Source organism: Protopterus annectens, chromosome 1.part0 (assembly GCF_019279795.1).
Source record: "Protopterus annectens isolate FY-2018-M chromosome 1.part0, PAN1.0, whole genome shotgun sequence".
Classification (NCBI taxonomy): Eukaryota; Metazoa; Chordata; order Ceratodontiformes; family Protopteridae; genus Protopterus; species Protopterus annectens.
Window position 1 is genome coordinate 289672597 of NC_056725.1, and position 19297 is coordinate 289691893.

The 19297-nt window shown below is 36.7% G+C and overlaps 1 protein-coding gene across 1 annotated transcript in view; it reads left to right on the top strand.

Moving 5' to 3' along the window:
* LOC122791691 (GTP cyclohydrolase 1-like) overlaps positions 1–19297 on the top strand; it is a 149158-nt gene that overhangs the window by 68425 nt on the left and 61436 nt on the right. The window contains exon 2 of the mRNA XM_044059621.1: positions 1756–1865. Coding sequence (XP_043915556.1) covers positions 1756–1865 — 110 coding nt within the window. The remainder of the gene's footprint in view (positions 1–1755; positions 1866–19297) is intronic.

Sequence of the window (19297 nt, forward strand, 5' to 3'; positions counted from 1 at the left end):
TGTAGATTTGCTACACGATTTTCTTGATTATTTACACTCCACCACTTCATTTTTTAGGTTCACCTTGACACATTCTGTAGAACAGATAGACTTTTTAGACACTAGGGTTAGACATAACCAGAGTGGTTATTCTTCTAGTCTATATAGAAAAGAATGTTGGACCAATCATTTGCTGTCATTTGACAGCATGCATCCACGGCCCATGTTTTCCAACATAGTACAGAGTCAGTTGTGTAGGACATCCAGACTGTGTCTAGATGATGAACAGTTTCTTACAGAAGTGGATAATCTAGAAAATAATTTCATCACCAGGGGTTATGACAATCATATGGTGAAGACCAAGATTCAGCACAGTATATTGGGAAGGGCCCATAGGTTCAAACCATGGTTGAGACAAGATAAGGAGCAAGGGTCCCTTCTGAGTACGCGTTCTAAACCCAATAGGGTAAGAATGTACTTTACTTATAGTAGTAACATCACAGATATTCAAGCGATAATTAGCAATAATTGGAACATCTTAAGGAGTGATGTTAAGTTGACTGATTTAGTTGGACCGACCCCTTTCTTTGGGTATAGACGCAACACCAATCTGAAGGATTTCTTATGTAGAGAGAGGGTTACACAAGGTAGCAAACCCCTGATGACTAAAGCAGGAACCTTACCATGTGGTTTCTGCAAGGCCTGCAAGAGTATACATAAGGATCCCACCTTTGTGCATCCATCCACTGGACGTGCATATTATTTTAAAGCTAGGGCCACCTGCAGGACAACACATGTTGTCTATTTAGCTGTATGCGAGCAATGTCCAGCCTATTATGTAGGCATGACCACCAAAATGCTGAAGGTTAGAATACTACAGCACTTGTCTTGTGTTAGAAATAAGGTAGAACAAAATGCACTATATAGGCATGTGGAGAAGCATCCTACACATACTTTTTTGTTTAAGGCCATTACCAATGCAAGGTTGGGTATAAGAGGAGGTGACATTAATCTACTTACAGAGACTTTAGAGTCCATATGGATTGTTACACTCACTTCACATAGGTTTCCGGGTTTAAATGAAAATATACCTTTAAAGCCTGCTTTACAAAAAAGGCGGGTTGTTTATTAAGATCTGATTGGCTGCTACTGTTTTTAAAAAAGAAAGCTTTGGAGTGTTTTAATTGTCTGATGAAGGGTTGTTGAACCCGAAAGCGCTTACACTGTTGGATTCATCTCTATTAAATCTTTGTTATTTTACACAGCGGTGTTTGCCAGTCTTTTTTCTGCATAACAAAAAACAGCCACTCATTCCCACCCTCCCTGATTGGCTCCCCCAGCAATCAGTTTACTAGTCAATCCCGGTTGGCTGGGTCACAGCCAGAGTTTTATCCTTCTACTCCATGCAGCCAACCATCTAATGGAATTTTTTGTTTGATTTATACATGCGTGTAATACACTATCAGTCAAACATTCACAATTAAGACTCGTTTCCATAATGTTACTATGCTCCCAAATTGTAAACCAGATTTATAATCTACTTTAAAAGTTTATTTTAAATGCACCTTAGCAGAGGATGAGTCTCTAGGTTTACATACTTTTCCGGGGAGTATTCTGTATATTCATAGTCATTTATTTATGTTTTTAAGCATAATTCATGTAAGTGCTTGTGGCTTAAATGTGTAGTAATTGTGTATATATAAATGGTCACATCCAAAAATTGGGACAACTGGTGATTTTGCAAGTTAGCATGGTTTCTTTTTTTTTCTATTTCAGATATTCTCAATGATGCAATATTTAATGAGGACCACGATGAAATGGTGATTGTGAAAGACATTGACATGTTTTCCCTATGCGAGCACCATTTGGTTCCGTTCTTTGGAAAAGTAGGTATTTAAACACCAGGTACTGCAGATTTTCATACAGAGATATTCAGGTTAAAATTAACTTTGCTATTTTAAAATTATAATAGAAAAAATGATTAAGTGGTAGATAGCTGACAAAGTGGTTGGTCTTTAGTTTGTTATGTTGGTAACCTAGATATAGAAACACATATTTGTAAAAGGGGGTGGGGGGTGAGGGTCTTAAATGTTCTTCCCTGCACTAAAAATGTCTGACACTTGTGTAGGATACACTAGTTCTTTCTAAAGGCAAAAAGATAAATGGTTCTCAGACTGCTGCTAGGAAAAGGGAACATATGCATAGAAGCAGACACACATGTATGTATATATGACCACTAACTGGATTGCTCACACTTGACAAGTGAATGAAAATGCACCCATTAGTCAATCATGAAGATCACCAATCTATTTCCACTATTACTAGAAATGCCCAGGAACAAGAAATATAACACTGACATCTGCCTTCCATAGTTTTATTCAAGGACTGCAGCAGGCAGATTTCTTGTGAACATTGAAAAACCATTGATTACTAAAAACACCAGTCTATTTCTTGCAAACATAGGCTGGCAGTCGAATGTTTCTATTAATGGATATTCACAGTCAGTGGGAAATAAAGAAAATACAAGGACTAATCCGGGAAAAGGTGTTGAAAAGCTATGGAATACTAAAATATTTGCATAATAAATAATTCAGCATCATTTCTTCATATGTGTTTTATAAATGAAAAAAATAATAGTTACTGAAAGTGCAGACAAAGCATGTTGCTGTCATATGGACTTCTAACAAAAGTAACATCAGGAACATTTAAGAGGTCATATTAAGGGTGAAAAGATTCTCTGGAAAAGATAACAGTAAATAGGTTCATTGATCACAAGAAAATTCTAACAAGTGAGTACAATTTTAAGTACTGTAAGGCAAGTGTAGGGACAACTAGCACAAAAGAAAAATCAAATTTATCACACTGGAACATCTGTGATTACTTGCAGACATGGACATATGTGCACAGCATTCCTTGTTTTGCTTAGGCATTTTCTATTGTTAGAAAATAAGGAGCTCTAATATACCTAAGCTATGTGCTGAATAAACAGTATTAGGCAATGTGTCTAGCAGTATATAAACCAAGTGACTATATTCAGAGTACAAAGAGCAGTCTGCCATTGTTTGACAGAAGGTGTTCCTGTTCCTCCTCCTTGTATGATATCCTGAATCGTATTCTGTAATACGTTCTTTCCCTCCTGCTTTAGCTTATTACACTTGTTCTACGATGACAGCTCTCAGTGTCACCGTCTTTAAAATGTCCCACCTTCACTCCATTATTACATTTTTCTATTTTGCTTGCATATGCACAAATGCAAGGCTTTGGTTAAGTGGCTGGAGTGGAATTTATGCAAATTAGGCAACTAAGCAGCATGATTTTGTGACACTATAGAACACTAAAGGATTTGAATTTTCATCTACCCAACAGTACAGCAGTCTTTGACGTTTAACTCACTACACAGTTCCACAGCAAGGTAGCGTGGCAAATTCATTGGTTTGCAATAATGAAGTCCAAATAAACCATCAAGGGCTGTAATAGCAAAGAGCAGCAAACCCTGCCATGCCAACTGATGTTGTATTCCTTCAGGATTTGGGATTCACTTCCTTGTGTCTTATACCTGCTCCTCTTCATAGATGCTGCAGTCCTGTGGGCTTCCACTTTCATCTCTTTGCTAGGGTTTTGTTTCCAAAAATCTTTTACCTCTTTTCTTTGCTGTTGTTGATACCAGTTTTATTTATCTGCTAGTTATTTTTTTGTTAAGCTTCACAAATGCCAGCTGTTTGTCACAGTACTGTGTAACTGTATTGTATCCTTTTTACATTATGATCAATGAACTATCCTATATTATCTATAGTCAGTAACTTTTCTTTATACTGTTATAAAACAAATATTCATTACGCCCTCTTCACTATTTAACCTGTTGTGCCAGTTTTTCTATCTGTATTTATACCTTTATATTGATTTTTGTCTTTGCCGTAGCCATATGGTAACACTGTCTAAAGAGCCATTTCCACAAACTGCCTGAGCCAAAACAAAAAGTACTACTGAGTATATATATGAAGGAACATAAGTAACAACTTATACCACAGGCATATAAACAACAAAATATATTCAAAATCTTTAGATATTTTGAGTTACTTAGATGCTTGCTAAGAGTAATGTGCTTACTAATCTTATAGATGCTTCCATGGTAAATGCATTCTTAGGGTTTTCAGACCACTGCTTTTGTTATTTCATTTTACAACAGAAAGACTTCTGAAATGTAAGATGAAACATTCTGCCAGTACAAGAAAGACTATTGTTAATGTTAATTAGGAAAAGTAAAGCTTCCTAGATGTCACCAGGTTCTTTAATGTGTAACACTATTAATGTACAGCAGAAATAACTATAGAAATGAGCTGATTTGTGTTGTTCCTGAATTGTTTATCTTGCATTATAAATTATCTTGCCAATTATATGCTGTTGAATGAAGCAGTACATTTGATACTTTCAAACGCTGGCTTCGTATCCCATGATTATCTGTCCAGAACAGAATTCTACAGGAGGAGTTATGGCCATCCTTCTGACAGTGCTTCCTGGGTTGTGGAGGTAGGGATGTATGTTTGGCAGCAAAATAATTGTTAACACGCACTTCATGCAGTATTCATTTTCCTGGCCACAACTATGGTTGTACAGTACGTAAATGTATTTTGCAAAGTTGCCAATTAAAACTGGATGGAATGATGGGGGGATGATTGATGATTGATTGATGATGATGATGATTGATGATGATGATGATTGATGACTGATGATGGTGATGGTGATGCCGGTTAGACCACATTGCAATGGTTCCAAGAAGTGTTTGAAATAAAAATCAATAACTTTGATCAGGAAGTTGTGCACCTACAGAAGCTAGGTACATAAGGAGGGACTATCATGGTTTATTTGGGGTTAGGGATCAAGAAAATATTTTATGGTACCAGGCTTCAGTATGATTAAAAGAGAGATATGGCAGTCATAAAAGTGATGTGGCAGCCAGAAGCAGGGACCACCTTGGCTGGGTTGGTTTTCAGACTGCATGGTCACTACTTTTGGGTGCCTCATATGAGGTCCCTTGTATGCATTTACTTCTCTAAAGTATAGTTCACTCATACTTCATTGTCAGTGCATTCCCTCAGGTATAATGGTTAAATACCAACCTAAGTATTACATAGAAATCTGGCATAAACTGAGGATGAGATAGGAGTAGCAAAATACATCATACTGCTGGAAGCCTAGGGTTTTCCGACATTATATTTGATATGCCTGCTTCAGGTTCCCCTATGAAACCTTGAATGTCAAGATACCAAGGAACCAAAATGTCAAAATATAATGCCTGAAACACACAAGAGTGAAAAACTAAACTGCACGTTTATTTTTTTTTCAGAAGGCAAGCCCCCTTGCACCCACAATGTAAAATACAAATCTGACACCTCCAAGTTATGTATGCCAACTCCATGGTCACACAAACATAAAGAAGGAAGAACTCTCCCAAAACAATAGAATCACTGCTGACAAACTCTTACAAACCACATCAACAGTGTTTCCTGTGGAAAACAATGATCTGCACTGTGTTCCTTGGTGTGTTGTGATTCTGGTAGTTGATGCTTAAGCAATATTATCTTGGTCACCTGTAGATATACTGTCTGATTTTTCAAAGCTTCTTGGTGGTGTGATCTGCATCTGTATATTTCTAATAGTTCTCCCCTTAATGTGTTAATTTATACTTTTCAGCTGTTTCATACTATATTTTTGGCCACCCTTCTTTAACTGCTATTATTGCAGTTCAGCTTCAGTGCAAGCTAACAATTAGCTTTGAAAAATGCATATTTTCTGCAGTTTCAGAGGTCAGAGTCAGCATTTACCTAGTGTACTTCTGACACTATGATACTGTGAGGTTGCTATAAGTTAATACATACTAGATCCTCTGACAGGTGTCCCACACCATTCATGCAACTCTGTACTTGACGCATCATGCCAATATTGTCTTCCCCCTTTTCTTGTGTTGCTAAAAGTCAGATGGTTACATGCCTCTGGTAACAACCGTAACAAACTTTGGTGAAGATAGTTTTATGATAAAGGGGCATCATTGCTGGATAACAGTATTTTATTTACATTGTGTTATATATTTTGAAAGTAGCTCCCAAACAGTAAATATTTAAATGAATGATTCTGTAGAGTGAAATTAATTTATGCGAACATCAATGTACTAAAGTTGTATTAGATTTTACAGGCAAGCATCATCTAAATAATAGAATAATGTAAATCAGACAGGGCTACACATACATGAAAAAAAGGATCAAATGATAAATGATTATGCTCAAGTACCTTCACCCAGGGTACACATATCACCTTGTTATTATGCAGATGAAAGTGAATGACTTGAGACTCATCTCCTTGTATCATTTAAAGAGACACATGACGGAGCTCTCTGAATATAAATCTGATAATTGGCATGAAAAGCTGCTGCTAATGGCAGCAAATCACAAAGTCTGTTTCCTTAATGGTTTTTATGAAGCCCAAAGTACTAGTCTTTAAATGTTTTGCAGAAACTGAGCACCATATGTTGGGATGTCATGGGAAATTGTTAATGTTTTATCTGTACAATTCTGAATAAAAAAAGGTCCAATAATAGGTCCATCTAGCAAGATGAGAATATATTCTCTGACACTAGTGCTTTTGTTAGAAACAAAGTTTTTTAAGCGCTTTGTGGATGATGTTTTTTTTAATGTGGTAGGGCAGTATTTAAAGTTTAGAATTTTTTTTTTTACATATATAGATTCAACTACTACCTTCTTGAAGTTTAAACCTAGTTATTCAAAATCAGACAAACGTTTTAGATATTAATGTATCTAGTAAAGATAATGCAATAAGTACGAGAATGTACAGAAAAGAAGTTCAAACTGCTAGATGCACCCCCCCCCATATATACAAAGGCGTTGTGCACAGTCAGTTCCTCAGAGCCAGTCAGCTAAATACTGATATATCTGACTGTATCAGACAGTCAGATGAGATGATCACAGAGTTTAAAGATAAGGGCTATGGTATTAAACTGTTAGAAGAAAAAAACAAGTGTTGAGTAAAAGAGATGGCCTAGCTAGACCATATTTCTCAAACATAGAAGAAAGTTCAGTTAATGGCACTGTAAATAATATTATGGATAGTATTTCCAGAAATAAGTGTAGATATATTATGCTATATAATGCACATACAAAATTGATCTATACTATGTACGTCTGATGTGGTTAAGGAATTGTAGGTCTATATCACCAAGTTTTGTGTTTAGGAAATGTAGGAATGTGAAACAACAGCTCTGTTATAAAGACCTACAAATGTGTTGTATGAATGCTATAACAAAAACTAAAAATGCTGTACCTTGCTATAACTGTCAGTTTTGTCACTATATAAATAAGAACAATGTTTTTGTACACCCTAATACAAGCAAGACATTTTATTTTCACAAATATGCCACTTGTAAAACCAGGAATGTGGTTTACTTGGCCACATGTTAAACATGCACTTCATTTTATGTTGGAAAAACCAACAGGATGTTAAAAAAAGGATAGCCCAACACCTATCTGATATACTTAGGGAAGTGGAGAGTAATCTAAATATATCATAAGTTCAGATAAAATGCATAGTTTTACATTTAGGGTTATAAAAACCATTGAAAGAAGTATTAGAGGAGGGGATATTGTGTTGTACACTGAGAATGTTGAGTATAGATGGATTAATTACTTTCAAGCAGATGTGCCCTCTGGGCTGAATGATACTGTGAGTTTAAAACCTGTTCTTAAGAAAAGGTCTCTTTTTCCATGAAACAGACACTCAAGTGTTTATTTTAATTATTTTATTGTTGCTGCACTTGTATTGATTTGTATTTGTTCATGTGGTGTATATGTCAAAATGAGTTTTAGTATGATTTTAAGCACTGAAGAAGAGTTTTACCTCAAAAGCTTTGCTATTAAAATTACTTTTACATTACTTTGTGAGTTCCTTTTGCTTTTTATTCTTGGGCTGTTTTGTTAATATAAAACAATGAGAGATGACTAGCTTTTAACAGGATGTAATGTTTACTTGTGTGGCAATGAGGAAATACAGATGCATAGTGTAATCCTGTTGCTCACAATTAAACCAAAGGTAAACCAAGTGTACTAACTGAAAAAAAACTACTCCATGCTGCAGAATCACTGTAGATCTAGTCTAGTGTAGGGCTAGTAAACAGTTGCAACAGATACTGTAGGTTCAGTTCTGGGACCTGGCAAACACATCTGTTTCAATTTACCATCCGGCAAAGCCAGATATAAAATCAGAAACTCTGGGAGATGTTTGAGTACCATGCTGTATTTAACATGTTTTTTCAATTTATTGCTAATTGGGCTCAGTTATTTATTCATTTTTATTGAAGCCTGCTTTACTCTGTACACTGAAACTGAACTACAGTGGTAATGAACCCATAACAGCCCTGCATTTGACTAGGCAACACTTATCACTGTGATTTCTTTTACAGAATTTATTTAAGCAGTTATGTCACTGTGGGTGGGGCCAGTAGACCCGCCTCATCTCATAACTTAGCACAACTCTTAGCAATATATTATGACATAACTCAAGGAACTACCTCTAGTAGGGAATCTTTATTGAAGCACTAAGATCTCTAAGATCCCTTGGTGGGAGAATACTTACAAAGTAAAACGATGACTTGGGTAGATATGTAGTTACTGAGAGTAATTGTTTATGGCATGTTCAGCACACTCAGCCATTTTGGTAATACAATAACAGAGCACTATTGAGTACTCTTCAGGGCATTTATTAGTATTTCAAAGAAGAACAGTTCTGTAGGTTGGTAGCTGCTGCACTGTTAGGCATGTAAGTAAATAATTTACTAGTGAGTGAACTGGTAACAGATGCTACATGTTCAAACACTGATTCTCCTCCCATTTCAGTATAATACATAGTGCACAAATTATTGTGAACAACATTTGTGAAGCTTTTAGTCATACTTGATAATCTTGCATTATCATACAAGTCCTTCAGAATATCATTAGGGGCATGAAATTGGTCCGAATTAAGAAAGTGATGAAAATCTTTTGTTTGTTTGACAGCCAGAGATAATGCAACATCAGTTTAGTGTTACTAGTTTATTGTAGCCTCTTCAGCTAATTTATCAGTATTTGACTAGTACAATGGCTAGGAATCTCGAGAGGTAAGCACAAGGAATCTTGTAAAAATGGACAAATGCTTTCCCAACATGAATCAGTTTAAACAACTTGCTATGACTTGCACTATCCTCTTCTTAGTTGTGAGGAACATTGTTGTGCACGTAGCAGCTCTGCTGTTCTTAGCGACCCTGTATTGAGCACATTATTCATACAATAAACATCTTCTGCTGTAAGTTCCTCAACCCCTCTTTACTCCCTCATAATCCATATCAGCCTCTAGCACCTGGAATCCTAAGGCGGTGTAAGAACTGCCACATACTCACTGAAATTGAACTCCTGTTTAACCCAAAGGACACTGTCTATAAGAGGTGCAAATATTTAACTAAAACTGGAGGCATCCATCACCCAGTCAGTTACATGCCATGAGCAGTACACTGTCTTCATCCCTCCCACATCTATGCAATATCTACAGACTGTCACCACAAAACTGTCTTATGCTGATGACTTTCACAAGTCTCTACCCAAGCCTACTAGAACTTCTAAGTCTAGGCATCAGCTTAAACTCTCAGATTTATATCCAGCACACTACCCACAATCAACATCTTCACCAACATATAGCACACTTTGACGCCATGTAACACGTAGAGTGGAAAAGAGTTCACAGAACTGGTTTGCAGACGTCCTTAAACACAATGACCAAGCTAGGACTTCTGGCAATGTCTTGGTCATAGGTGACTCCTTACTTAAATACACATGCACCCCTCACTAGGCTAAGCCAGGACAGATTGCCTCTCAGGTGCCAGGATCCACAGTATCACTAGGCCTTCAGGTACCTTTACTCGGGGTACACATCACCTGCTTATTATGCAGATGAGAATGAATGACTTGAGACTCATCTCCTTGTATCATTTGAAGAGACACATGTTGGAGCTCTCTGAGTATAAATCTGAAATGGGTGTGAACTCAGTATTGATCGGTATTCTACCAATGATACTTCAATACAAACAAAAGATTATTGATTTTAATTACTGGCTTAACTACAAGTGCCGTTCTAGGATGATCCAATATACATCATCCATGGAGGAGATGTCTGAAAACTCAAATTTGCTTTGCTAGAGATGGCCTGCATCTCTCTCCCCATGGCTTTTGTATATTGGCAAAAACATTTTCTTCCCTCAGTGCCTTTTTTAGGTAAGGTCAGTGTCCTTAAATTACCTAAATTATAAACCATAATCAAAATCATATAAAGATTACACTGCTCAAAGCCAGAATCCTTAACAAGAAGCTGCACTCCTTTCAGGCATTCCTAACCCTTGGAAATGTAGATGTATGTATAGTTATTGAAACATGGTTTTAGAACAGTGAAAATATCCCTGCAGTGCAGTGTTTTAGTGCCTGTCACCCCTTCAGACTCAACACCAGATGTGATGGTATAGCTGGAGGGAATGTGTCTGTCTTCCTAAAAAACCTTTTCACTTCCAGACCCTTAATGCAGAACAATGACATTGAACTCCTCCACATCCCTCTCACTATAAGCAAAACCCAGTACCCCATGGTAGTGAACTACCATACCCCACTCCATGATACCAGCAGTCTATGAGGCAAACCTAAACAAGTTAACATCCTTCACTATCAAACCCAATACTATCCAGTTGGGTGACTTCAGCTATCACTCCATTAAGTGAGAAACACCACCACAAATAAGTAGGTTCAAGGATTCCTGGACTCTATTAACGCTGACTACTTACATCGAATAGCCTGAATCCTAATGAGAAGCACACAAATATTGAACCTGGTTCTCATCAGTATAGCCCCCCCCCATGCTTGACAGATGTAGGGACAGATTCAATAATGCCTACAATAAGTGTACACTGTTCTGAGTGAACAGACGTAACACACATCTTCTTCCTCCTAATTTTCGTTTTCCTACTGATATTCCTGCAGCTTTAAATATTGACAGAGATTCATAAAAGTTACCACAAAGTGTAGACTACATGTACAATTACTGTAATTTTTTTGAATGACTAGAAAGCACAAAAATGTGATAAGAATGTTATTGAATACATATTGTGTACACTTAGTGTAGGCTTTATTGAATCTGGACCATAGTTATCAAATTACTGGTCAAATTACTAATTTAATTAATTAATTAAATTAATAAATTACTATGTCATAAAAATAGCTTCCCAAGCTAAGGACAGTCATAAGGCTTTCTTCAGTTATGTCCACAAACAACATCCAACAATTTGACAAAATTAATGGCGAATGGAACCACCTGAAGGGAACCAGAGGACATAGCAAATCTGCTGGTTGATAGGTTTAGCTCCAGTTTTATCCCCATTGCCCCCAGTAAACCCCCCCCCCCCAGAAATACCTTCCACCATTTCTCCACCAACTATTAATACAGAACAGGTCCTCACTGCATTCTTTAAGGCTAAGAACACTGCTTTGAGAGGCCCTGATAACATCGCAGGATGCCTTCTGAATAGCATGAAGTATGACCTGTCAGACCCGCTAAGATCTCTGTTTAACCAAAGCATCCAGATGGGCTTCATGACTAAAGACTAGAGGACTGCAATTGTTATCCCTCTATATAAGGGGGGACCTTCCACAGACATGGGGACCTGATCATAAGTCTGACTAGTCTCATATGCAAGATCAAGAAAAGAAGTATCATGGATCTGATAAACAATGACATAGGAAACCTACAGACACTGGACCCTACTCAGTTTGGTTTGGTCAACGGCAGGCAATGCCTACTTAACCTGGTGTACCTCTTCAAGAAGGTCATGAAAGCTATAGATGAGGGCAAAGCAGTGCACTCTGCCAACCTTGATCTGGCCAAGGCATTCAGCACAATACCTCATTTGGGCAACATAGATAAACCTACAAAATTAGGCATAAACCCATATGTCACCCAGTGGATATCCAGCTGGCTCACTGATAGGACACAAGAAGTTAGGATAGGGGAATCCACCTCCACAGAGACCAGCCACTATCAGAGTCCAACATGGATCATTGCTGGGGCCTCTCTTTTCTGGTATCTACTACTCTGAAGTCAAAGCAAACCTCAAGGACCTCTGGCTGAACAAGTTTGTAGATGACTGCAAACTAGCCATGGTCATTGAATCCTCTTAAGATAGAGATACTCTTTAAGGGGGCCTGACACAGACAAATAACTGGTGCCAGAGAAAGCCATGGACTAAAACTCAATTAAAAGTGTATAATAGTACCCCTTGGAAAGTTGGCCACTCCTAGATATTACCATATTGATAATACACCCCTAAAAGTTGTCCCGGTGGTCAGAGATCTAGGAAAGCATATTGAATGTAACCTGATTTTTGACCATCATGTGTCTACTGTGGTCAGAAAGTAATTCTGAGTTACACACCTTATAAGGAAGGCATGGCATCCAGGTCTAAGGAGATCATTGTCTGTTGTACTCAGCTCTCATCATCAATTACAATGCATCCTTCAGCATGTACCTCATCAGGCACTTGCAACAGCTTGAGGAACCATAGAGGTCCCTCAGAAAAAGAATACAGGGAATAAACAAAAACTGCTATGAGGATCGTTATAAACCCCTATCCCTCTACTCGAGTTCTTACATACTGCTGTGGGCAGATCATTGCCTAGCCTACAACGCATGTCTGATTCCACACTGATGGATCTCTTGCACAGCCACAAAGCAAACAGCATCAGAAATACCCAGTCTAAGGACCTAAGCCTCATCTGTTACATACAGTTCATGTTGGAGGGACAGGTATGTGTCGCAAAGATTACCCTTTCCTGGAACAGGCTTCCCATCCATGCGAAGCAAAGCTCACCCCTAACCCTTTTCAAACATAACTTGGATCAATGGATGGGAATCACAGATTTACCCCTGGTTTGGCACCTATGGCCCTAATGGACAATGACAGCCTGTGAACGCTTGATATGTACAAGCCTGATTGTAACCATAACATTTCAAGGGATATCAGCATATGTCAGTAATATTTTGGTAAATTTGGGATAATCTTGGCTTGGCTTAAAATGGCTGTTAGGGTGATAGTCTAGTAATCACCTATGAACCTTTGAACCATGCAGTGACATTTACTTTAAGTATCAGATCTGAGTTCCTTCAAAACCCCACTGTCTTTAGGGACTGTTCATCTCAAAGCCTTCTGCTCTGTTACATCTCAAATGACAGTTTTGAAGACAGATTGTTTTTTCATTTCACTGGACTCAGGCCTTAATGCATACCTTCCAATAATTCATAAAATTCTCAAGTGAAACAAAATTCTCAAGTGAAACAAAATAAAGCCAGCCTTTTATAATAGCCTTCTTTTGGCCTAGACAACCTTGGTATTCATGGCTGATGAGCCTAATTTTCTTCCCTTATGTCTATTACCTCAGATTAACCCTCCTTAATAACCAAGCAGGAGAACAAAGTACTGCATCATAGTTTCAAAACTTTGAACCTGTCAGCTTGAATCACAGAATTTAAAATCCTAAAAGCAGCTCATGCGTTTTTTATGTTTAGGTATTTTAAAGAAAACTTAAAGGCCTAATACAAGACAGTCTTACCTTCAGAAGTGGATATTTCTTTCATTATGTTACAAGGGCTAAATCCATTACACTGTGTCATACCATTGTCTGTAGACAGTTTACATTGCTTACTTGATTATAATTTGGCTTATTTGTTCAAGGTTCGTTTCTGCAATCACTGTCCGTCTTCCAGTCATCCCACAGATAGCAGTGCATCCTTCTCTTAAGACTTTTTATTAAAACGTACTTTGTTTCAAGCTTCCTTGAGATTTGAGTTTTATTTTGGAGAAATTAACCTTACTTACTGCTGAACCAGAAGAAATATCTATCCTGGAAAGCAGTATATGTGGTTATTTCTGTCATAAATATTTTAAGAATAATAAAACTCTCATGGGATTACCAGTTTACTTAGCATTCTACAATTCCACTTTTCACTTGAAAATTATTTCTGCAATGATTCTCTTTCAATTCATTCAAGTGTCAGTGTTCTACACAAATGCAGCCTATCAAAATGATTGGGAGCACGGATCATTTATGTTTGATACTGTTAAGTTTAAAGCCTGACTGCCAGCTTGCACCCTACTGTCCTTCATGAAGTTTGATTCCCCATTCCCATATGGTATTTTTACATGTTTTTATATATATATGTGTGTGTGTGTGTGTGTGTGTGTGTGTGTGTGTACATGTATATAAATATATATTTATATAATGTGTATAAAAACACACACACCAAGATTATTTTTGAAGGAAGGTAATGAGTAGTTTCTTCTGGTTGTTTGGGAAGCCTACTCCATAGTATTGGAATGTGTAATGTTATTTATCTGTATTGCTTGTCTATTACAGATATTTACTGGCTCCACAATCTGTTGTTAGCTTTACCAGTTAGATATACTGTGCATAGCCTTTAGGACAGAACCAGATCAAACTTTGCCTTATAGACGAAGCAGAGGTAACCTCTATGCAACCTGCCAGAAAAAGAATATTATGGCAGTTCTTTAAACCTTTCTGAACATTTCAAGTTTTTGAAGCTTATGATTTTCATAGTATGAAATGTTTGTACCTTTTCAAGTTGTTTCTTTAGCGGCTTCAAAATGCAGTACTTTATTCAATAATGGGCCAGATAAAACACATATTTGATCTCCCTTGAGTGACTAGACATTGCCTTTAGAATTAGATGGACTACAAACAATCCCTTTCTGACTTTGAAAGGTATACACTGGCAAGATTTAAATTGTCTACCAAGTCCCATAAATCTTTAATGATAGACTTGTTTTTTATAATATGACCATTTATTTGGTAATCATGAAGTACGTCCTTTTTGCCAAGTCCAATGTTACATTTACTATAATCAGAACCACATACATTAGCACTGCACTAGGTATATATTTTCTGTAGACCATGTTGAAGAAATGTACTATCCCAGTTTGCAGTCATCAACATGTTTGGTTGTCCATAGTCCAGTTCCTACTTTCACATCTGAGAAGACATTCCAGAAAGAAGTGGACTCAGTATAGAACACTGTGGGATGATACTGGTAACCCCTGTGGGGGGAAACAGGTAACCTCCTTCACTGACTTATTGCATCCTGTTGTTTAACTAGTGTTTTACCCACTGAATTAAAGTTAAAGTGGCATTTTTCACTTACATGAGGTAGTGCTGCTTGCCTTGCTGAGGTCAAGATAAGCAGCAGACATGGTCATCTTTTCATCAAAGAATGCAACATGGTTCAGCAGGCAAGCGCTGCTCTTAGCAAAGCCATGGTGTTCCATATCTAACAGACATAGATACCCTATTTCATTTTGGGTATGTTCCATTCCAACTGTTCCCCTGACTTTTCTTAAAATACTGGTCAAGCTGATGGAGATGAAATTGTATGGATCTGGTATTCCCCCAACTTTATAAAATTGTATAATTACAGCTTGTTGCCACAGGTCAGGGATGGTTTTCCATGTTATTGCTCTGTTTAACATGATTGGTAGGGGGTTGCTCAGATTTTCCATGATTCTGTATATGAAAAAATCATATGTGTTGGCTCTTCCCATGGAGCTAGAGTTTTTAATTTTACTTGTGACAACAGTTATTAGATCCGTATTCAAGAAAGACATGTCTCTTTTTGTCTCTGTGGTTTCCTGACACATTTCTTTGCTTATTGTAAATTTTGCATATCTTTTTTTCCGGTAAGCACATTTGCTATGCTCTGTGCCCACTTAATCAGTTCATTGTTTTTTGATAATATGCTACATTCACAAGTAACTTGTTTGCAACATTTCAGTCCAAGCTGACCCTAGTTAGATCTGGAAATTTTTATAACAGTTGCTGTACTAAGACCTAAATAGAATGCTGCAGTATGTGCTAAATGCCTAACATCAATTCAAACAGTATCTAGTAGCAATAAAATAATAATAAATCTGAAAACAGCTGCATGACAGTGTTAGTGGTACAACAGGTAGCACAACTGCCTTTAGTATAAAAGGCTGTGGGTTTTATTCCTATAGCAGATAGGTGGATGCTGCCACTACAGTTCAGCATAAGGGGGGTATTACATTCCTGAGTGTGTCATTCTTTGAATGACAAGTTAAACAAAGGTCCTATCTGCTTAAGTTGATAGGTAGCTCAGGTGGATGTAAAAGACCACCCACCACCTATTGAAAGAGTAGGGATTCTGTACTTAACACAACATGAAAAAGCATTATTTATATAATGTGTGTATTTCTATTGTTTTTACCATTTAACATTTTTCTTATAACATTGTCATTATTATTCTTCCATAATTGATCCCACCCCTTCTTCCATAACCATAATCTGATTTTTTTGTAACATATCTGCCAAAATCCAATTCCCATTAAGTAAAATTTAATTCATTCTTTCATTCCAACAACCCATATTACATAAATAAATTCTTATTTACCCTCCCTACATATTCTCTTATTATTCTTATAATATCCACACATAATCATATTCATATTGATATTGTTTATGCTATTAATGTTCTCAAAAAATTCTTCACACAACTTTTTCCAGAGTTTCACCACTCTTTAATATTTAAAAAAAAAAAACATGTTATGTCGTCACTTCCTTCCCTAAAAATAAACACACTCTTTCAATTTTCTTTTATATGTCATTATCTCCTTTATTGTTAACTTATTTATTACCAGTCTCTTCTGGAAATCCTGACCCTCTGCTCTGCTATATTGTACACTACGTTTTCCTTAATTTAATAGCTTTAATCACTTCTTCTGGTAACATTTCTCATGTATTTACATAATAATATTGTTTCGTCACATTATTGTACCGCATCATTCTATCTTTTGCTACATCAATTTTTTTTCCATGATAGCATTTTTTCTTGATAAATTTTCTTCTTTTACATATTCTTTTCTCTTTTTCTTATTTTCATCGTCTCTCAGAACTTTTGTACTTATGTTGAAACATTCTCGCTGGTAAATTCTCATTATCTTCCTTTGGCGACTTCAATAATGTGTGCAAGTAGAATGTAGCAGAATAAATAACTGGATTTAGTAACTACATGTCCCCGTCTTCGTCATTCATATCTCATATATCACCTCTTTTCACTGGGTTTAATCTTGAACCCTATATGAAAGAAAACTCAATTGCACAATTTCCTTTTCATATTATTCTATGATCATATAAACATTTGACATATATGTTAGTTGTCTGATTAATACAGAATTCACCAGATAAATCTTTTTTCCCGAAAGGTTATCTATATATTCGCCACATAACACATATTTTTTAATTTCTTTTATTAACCCCTGAAACAAAGAGGGACCAGCACACACGGCAACAGGAATTCAATACAAAATAATTATTTATTTAAGGTTGCTAGAAAGCCACCTTCCATCAAATTACACAGACCAGTTTCGTCTAGCGTAGCCTTTATCAATGTGACTTATCCATTACACAAAACCATTAGTTAGACAAACACCTTTTACATCCTGGCACTCTTAATATACCCTTTAAGTGGTATACACCTAACTGAACTTGTTGGGTAGATATTGTTTCATAAAAAAGTTGTGACATATACAACATGAATATATACATACTTTAAACCGCATACTTCTGAGTTCCTGACAATTTTAATATTGATAATTCCATAAATAAAAATTAATCATGCTATGTTATAATATAAAAAACCTATGTACTTAGCAGGACTCAGGTGCAAGAATAACATAAGTTAGCTGAGTATATCTATATGTATATTAAGGTTGGTAACTTAAATGTATGATAGTCAACACTGTGTGTTGAGTTTGTTAGTGGTCTACCCTCATGAGGCTGATACCAATGTTAGAATTATTGTTTAGAGAAACCATCATGTACTTCATATTTATTTAGTCCAGGCTTAAAAAAGCCCCAAGAATAGTGATCCACTTGTTTTCCATGTTATTGAGTTTAGTGTGCCAACCCATTTTAAAATTTCTGTGGAGTTGAATTTTGTCTATAATGACAAACCTAAATGACGCTCCTGTATGATGTTGACTGTGTTTGAATAGGGCGTTTGTGATCCTTCTATTTCTGATAGAACTTAAATGCTCACTGATCCTAATTCTGATGGGTCTAGAAGTCTGCCCAACATAAAAAGCAGAGCATGTGCATTGTGCCAAATCACCCAATCAGAGCTGCAATTTGCAAATATGTTAATATTGTAGACCTTAGGGGTGTTTTTAGTGGTGAATTCTTTGCTTTTACAAATATGTTGACATGCACTGCAATGTCCGCATGGATAACAACCAACTAAAGCATCACCAAAAAGTGTTGTTTGTAATTTGGTGACTGGTGTAAACCTTTTATAGTGTGTTAGGTGAGATTGGATAGTGCGTCCCCTTCGGTAAGAGAAAGCACAAGTCTCAGTGAGAATGTCATTAAGAAATGAATTAGACTGTAATATATCCCAATGTTTGCTAACAATTTGTCTGAACCAGGATGTGTTGTTACCATATGTGGTGACTAATCTAATAGGTTGTCTACCTTGTGTGGCATCATCCTGTAATCTGTTGTATTTTAATAAATCAGATCTTCTCATAGGTTGGATTTGTTTGGCCGTATTGGTTAAATGTTCAGGGTTATATCCTCTATCCACAAATCTTGTTGTTAATTCTTCTTTTTGTCTGGAGTATTCCACATCCGTGGAGCATATCCTTTTCAACCGCAAATGTTGTGACTTTGGGATATTCCTAATGATGTGGCGGGGGTGAGAGCTGGTAGCATGAAGCAAGGTGTTGTACTTTGGAAATTTCCTGTGCATTGATGTTTCTAAAGTGTGATCAGGTAATCTTTTGATCACCACATCCAAAAAAACTATTTCATGATATCCAGTGTTGGCTGTAAAGTGTATATCAAATGGGTTGTTGTTTAGATAGTCAATGAACTTGGATAATTCATCCAAGCCTCCCCGCCAAACCAACCAGCAGTCATCCAAGTATCTGCGCCATATGTCCATATGTTCCATATAAATATTTCGCTGGACATCATATATGAAGGCCTGTTCGTAATATCCCATAAATAAATCTGCATAAATTGGGGCAAAAGATACCCCCATTGCTGTTCCTTTGATTTGCCAGTATGGGTTGCCTTCAAAATAAAAGATGTTTTTTTATAATACATATTCTGTAAGCTTGATCAAAAAATTATTGAATCCAGTAGAATATAACTTGGAT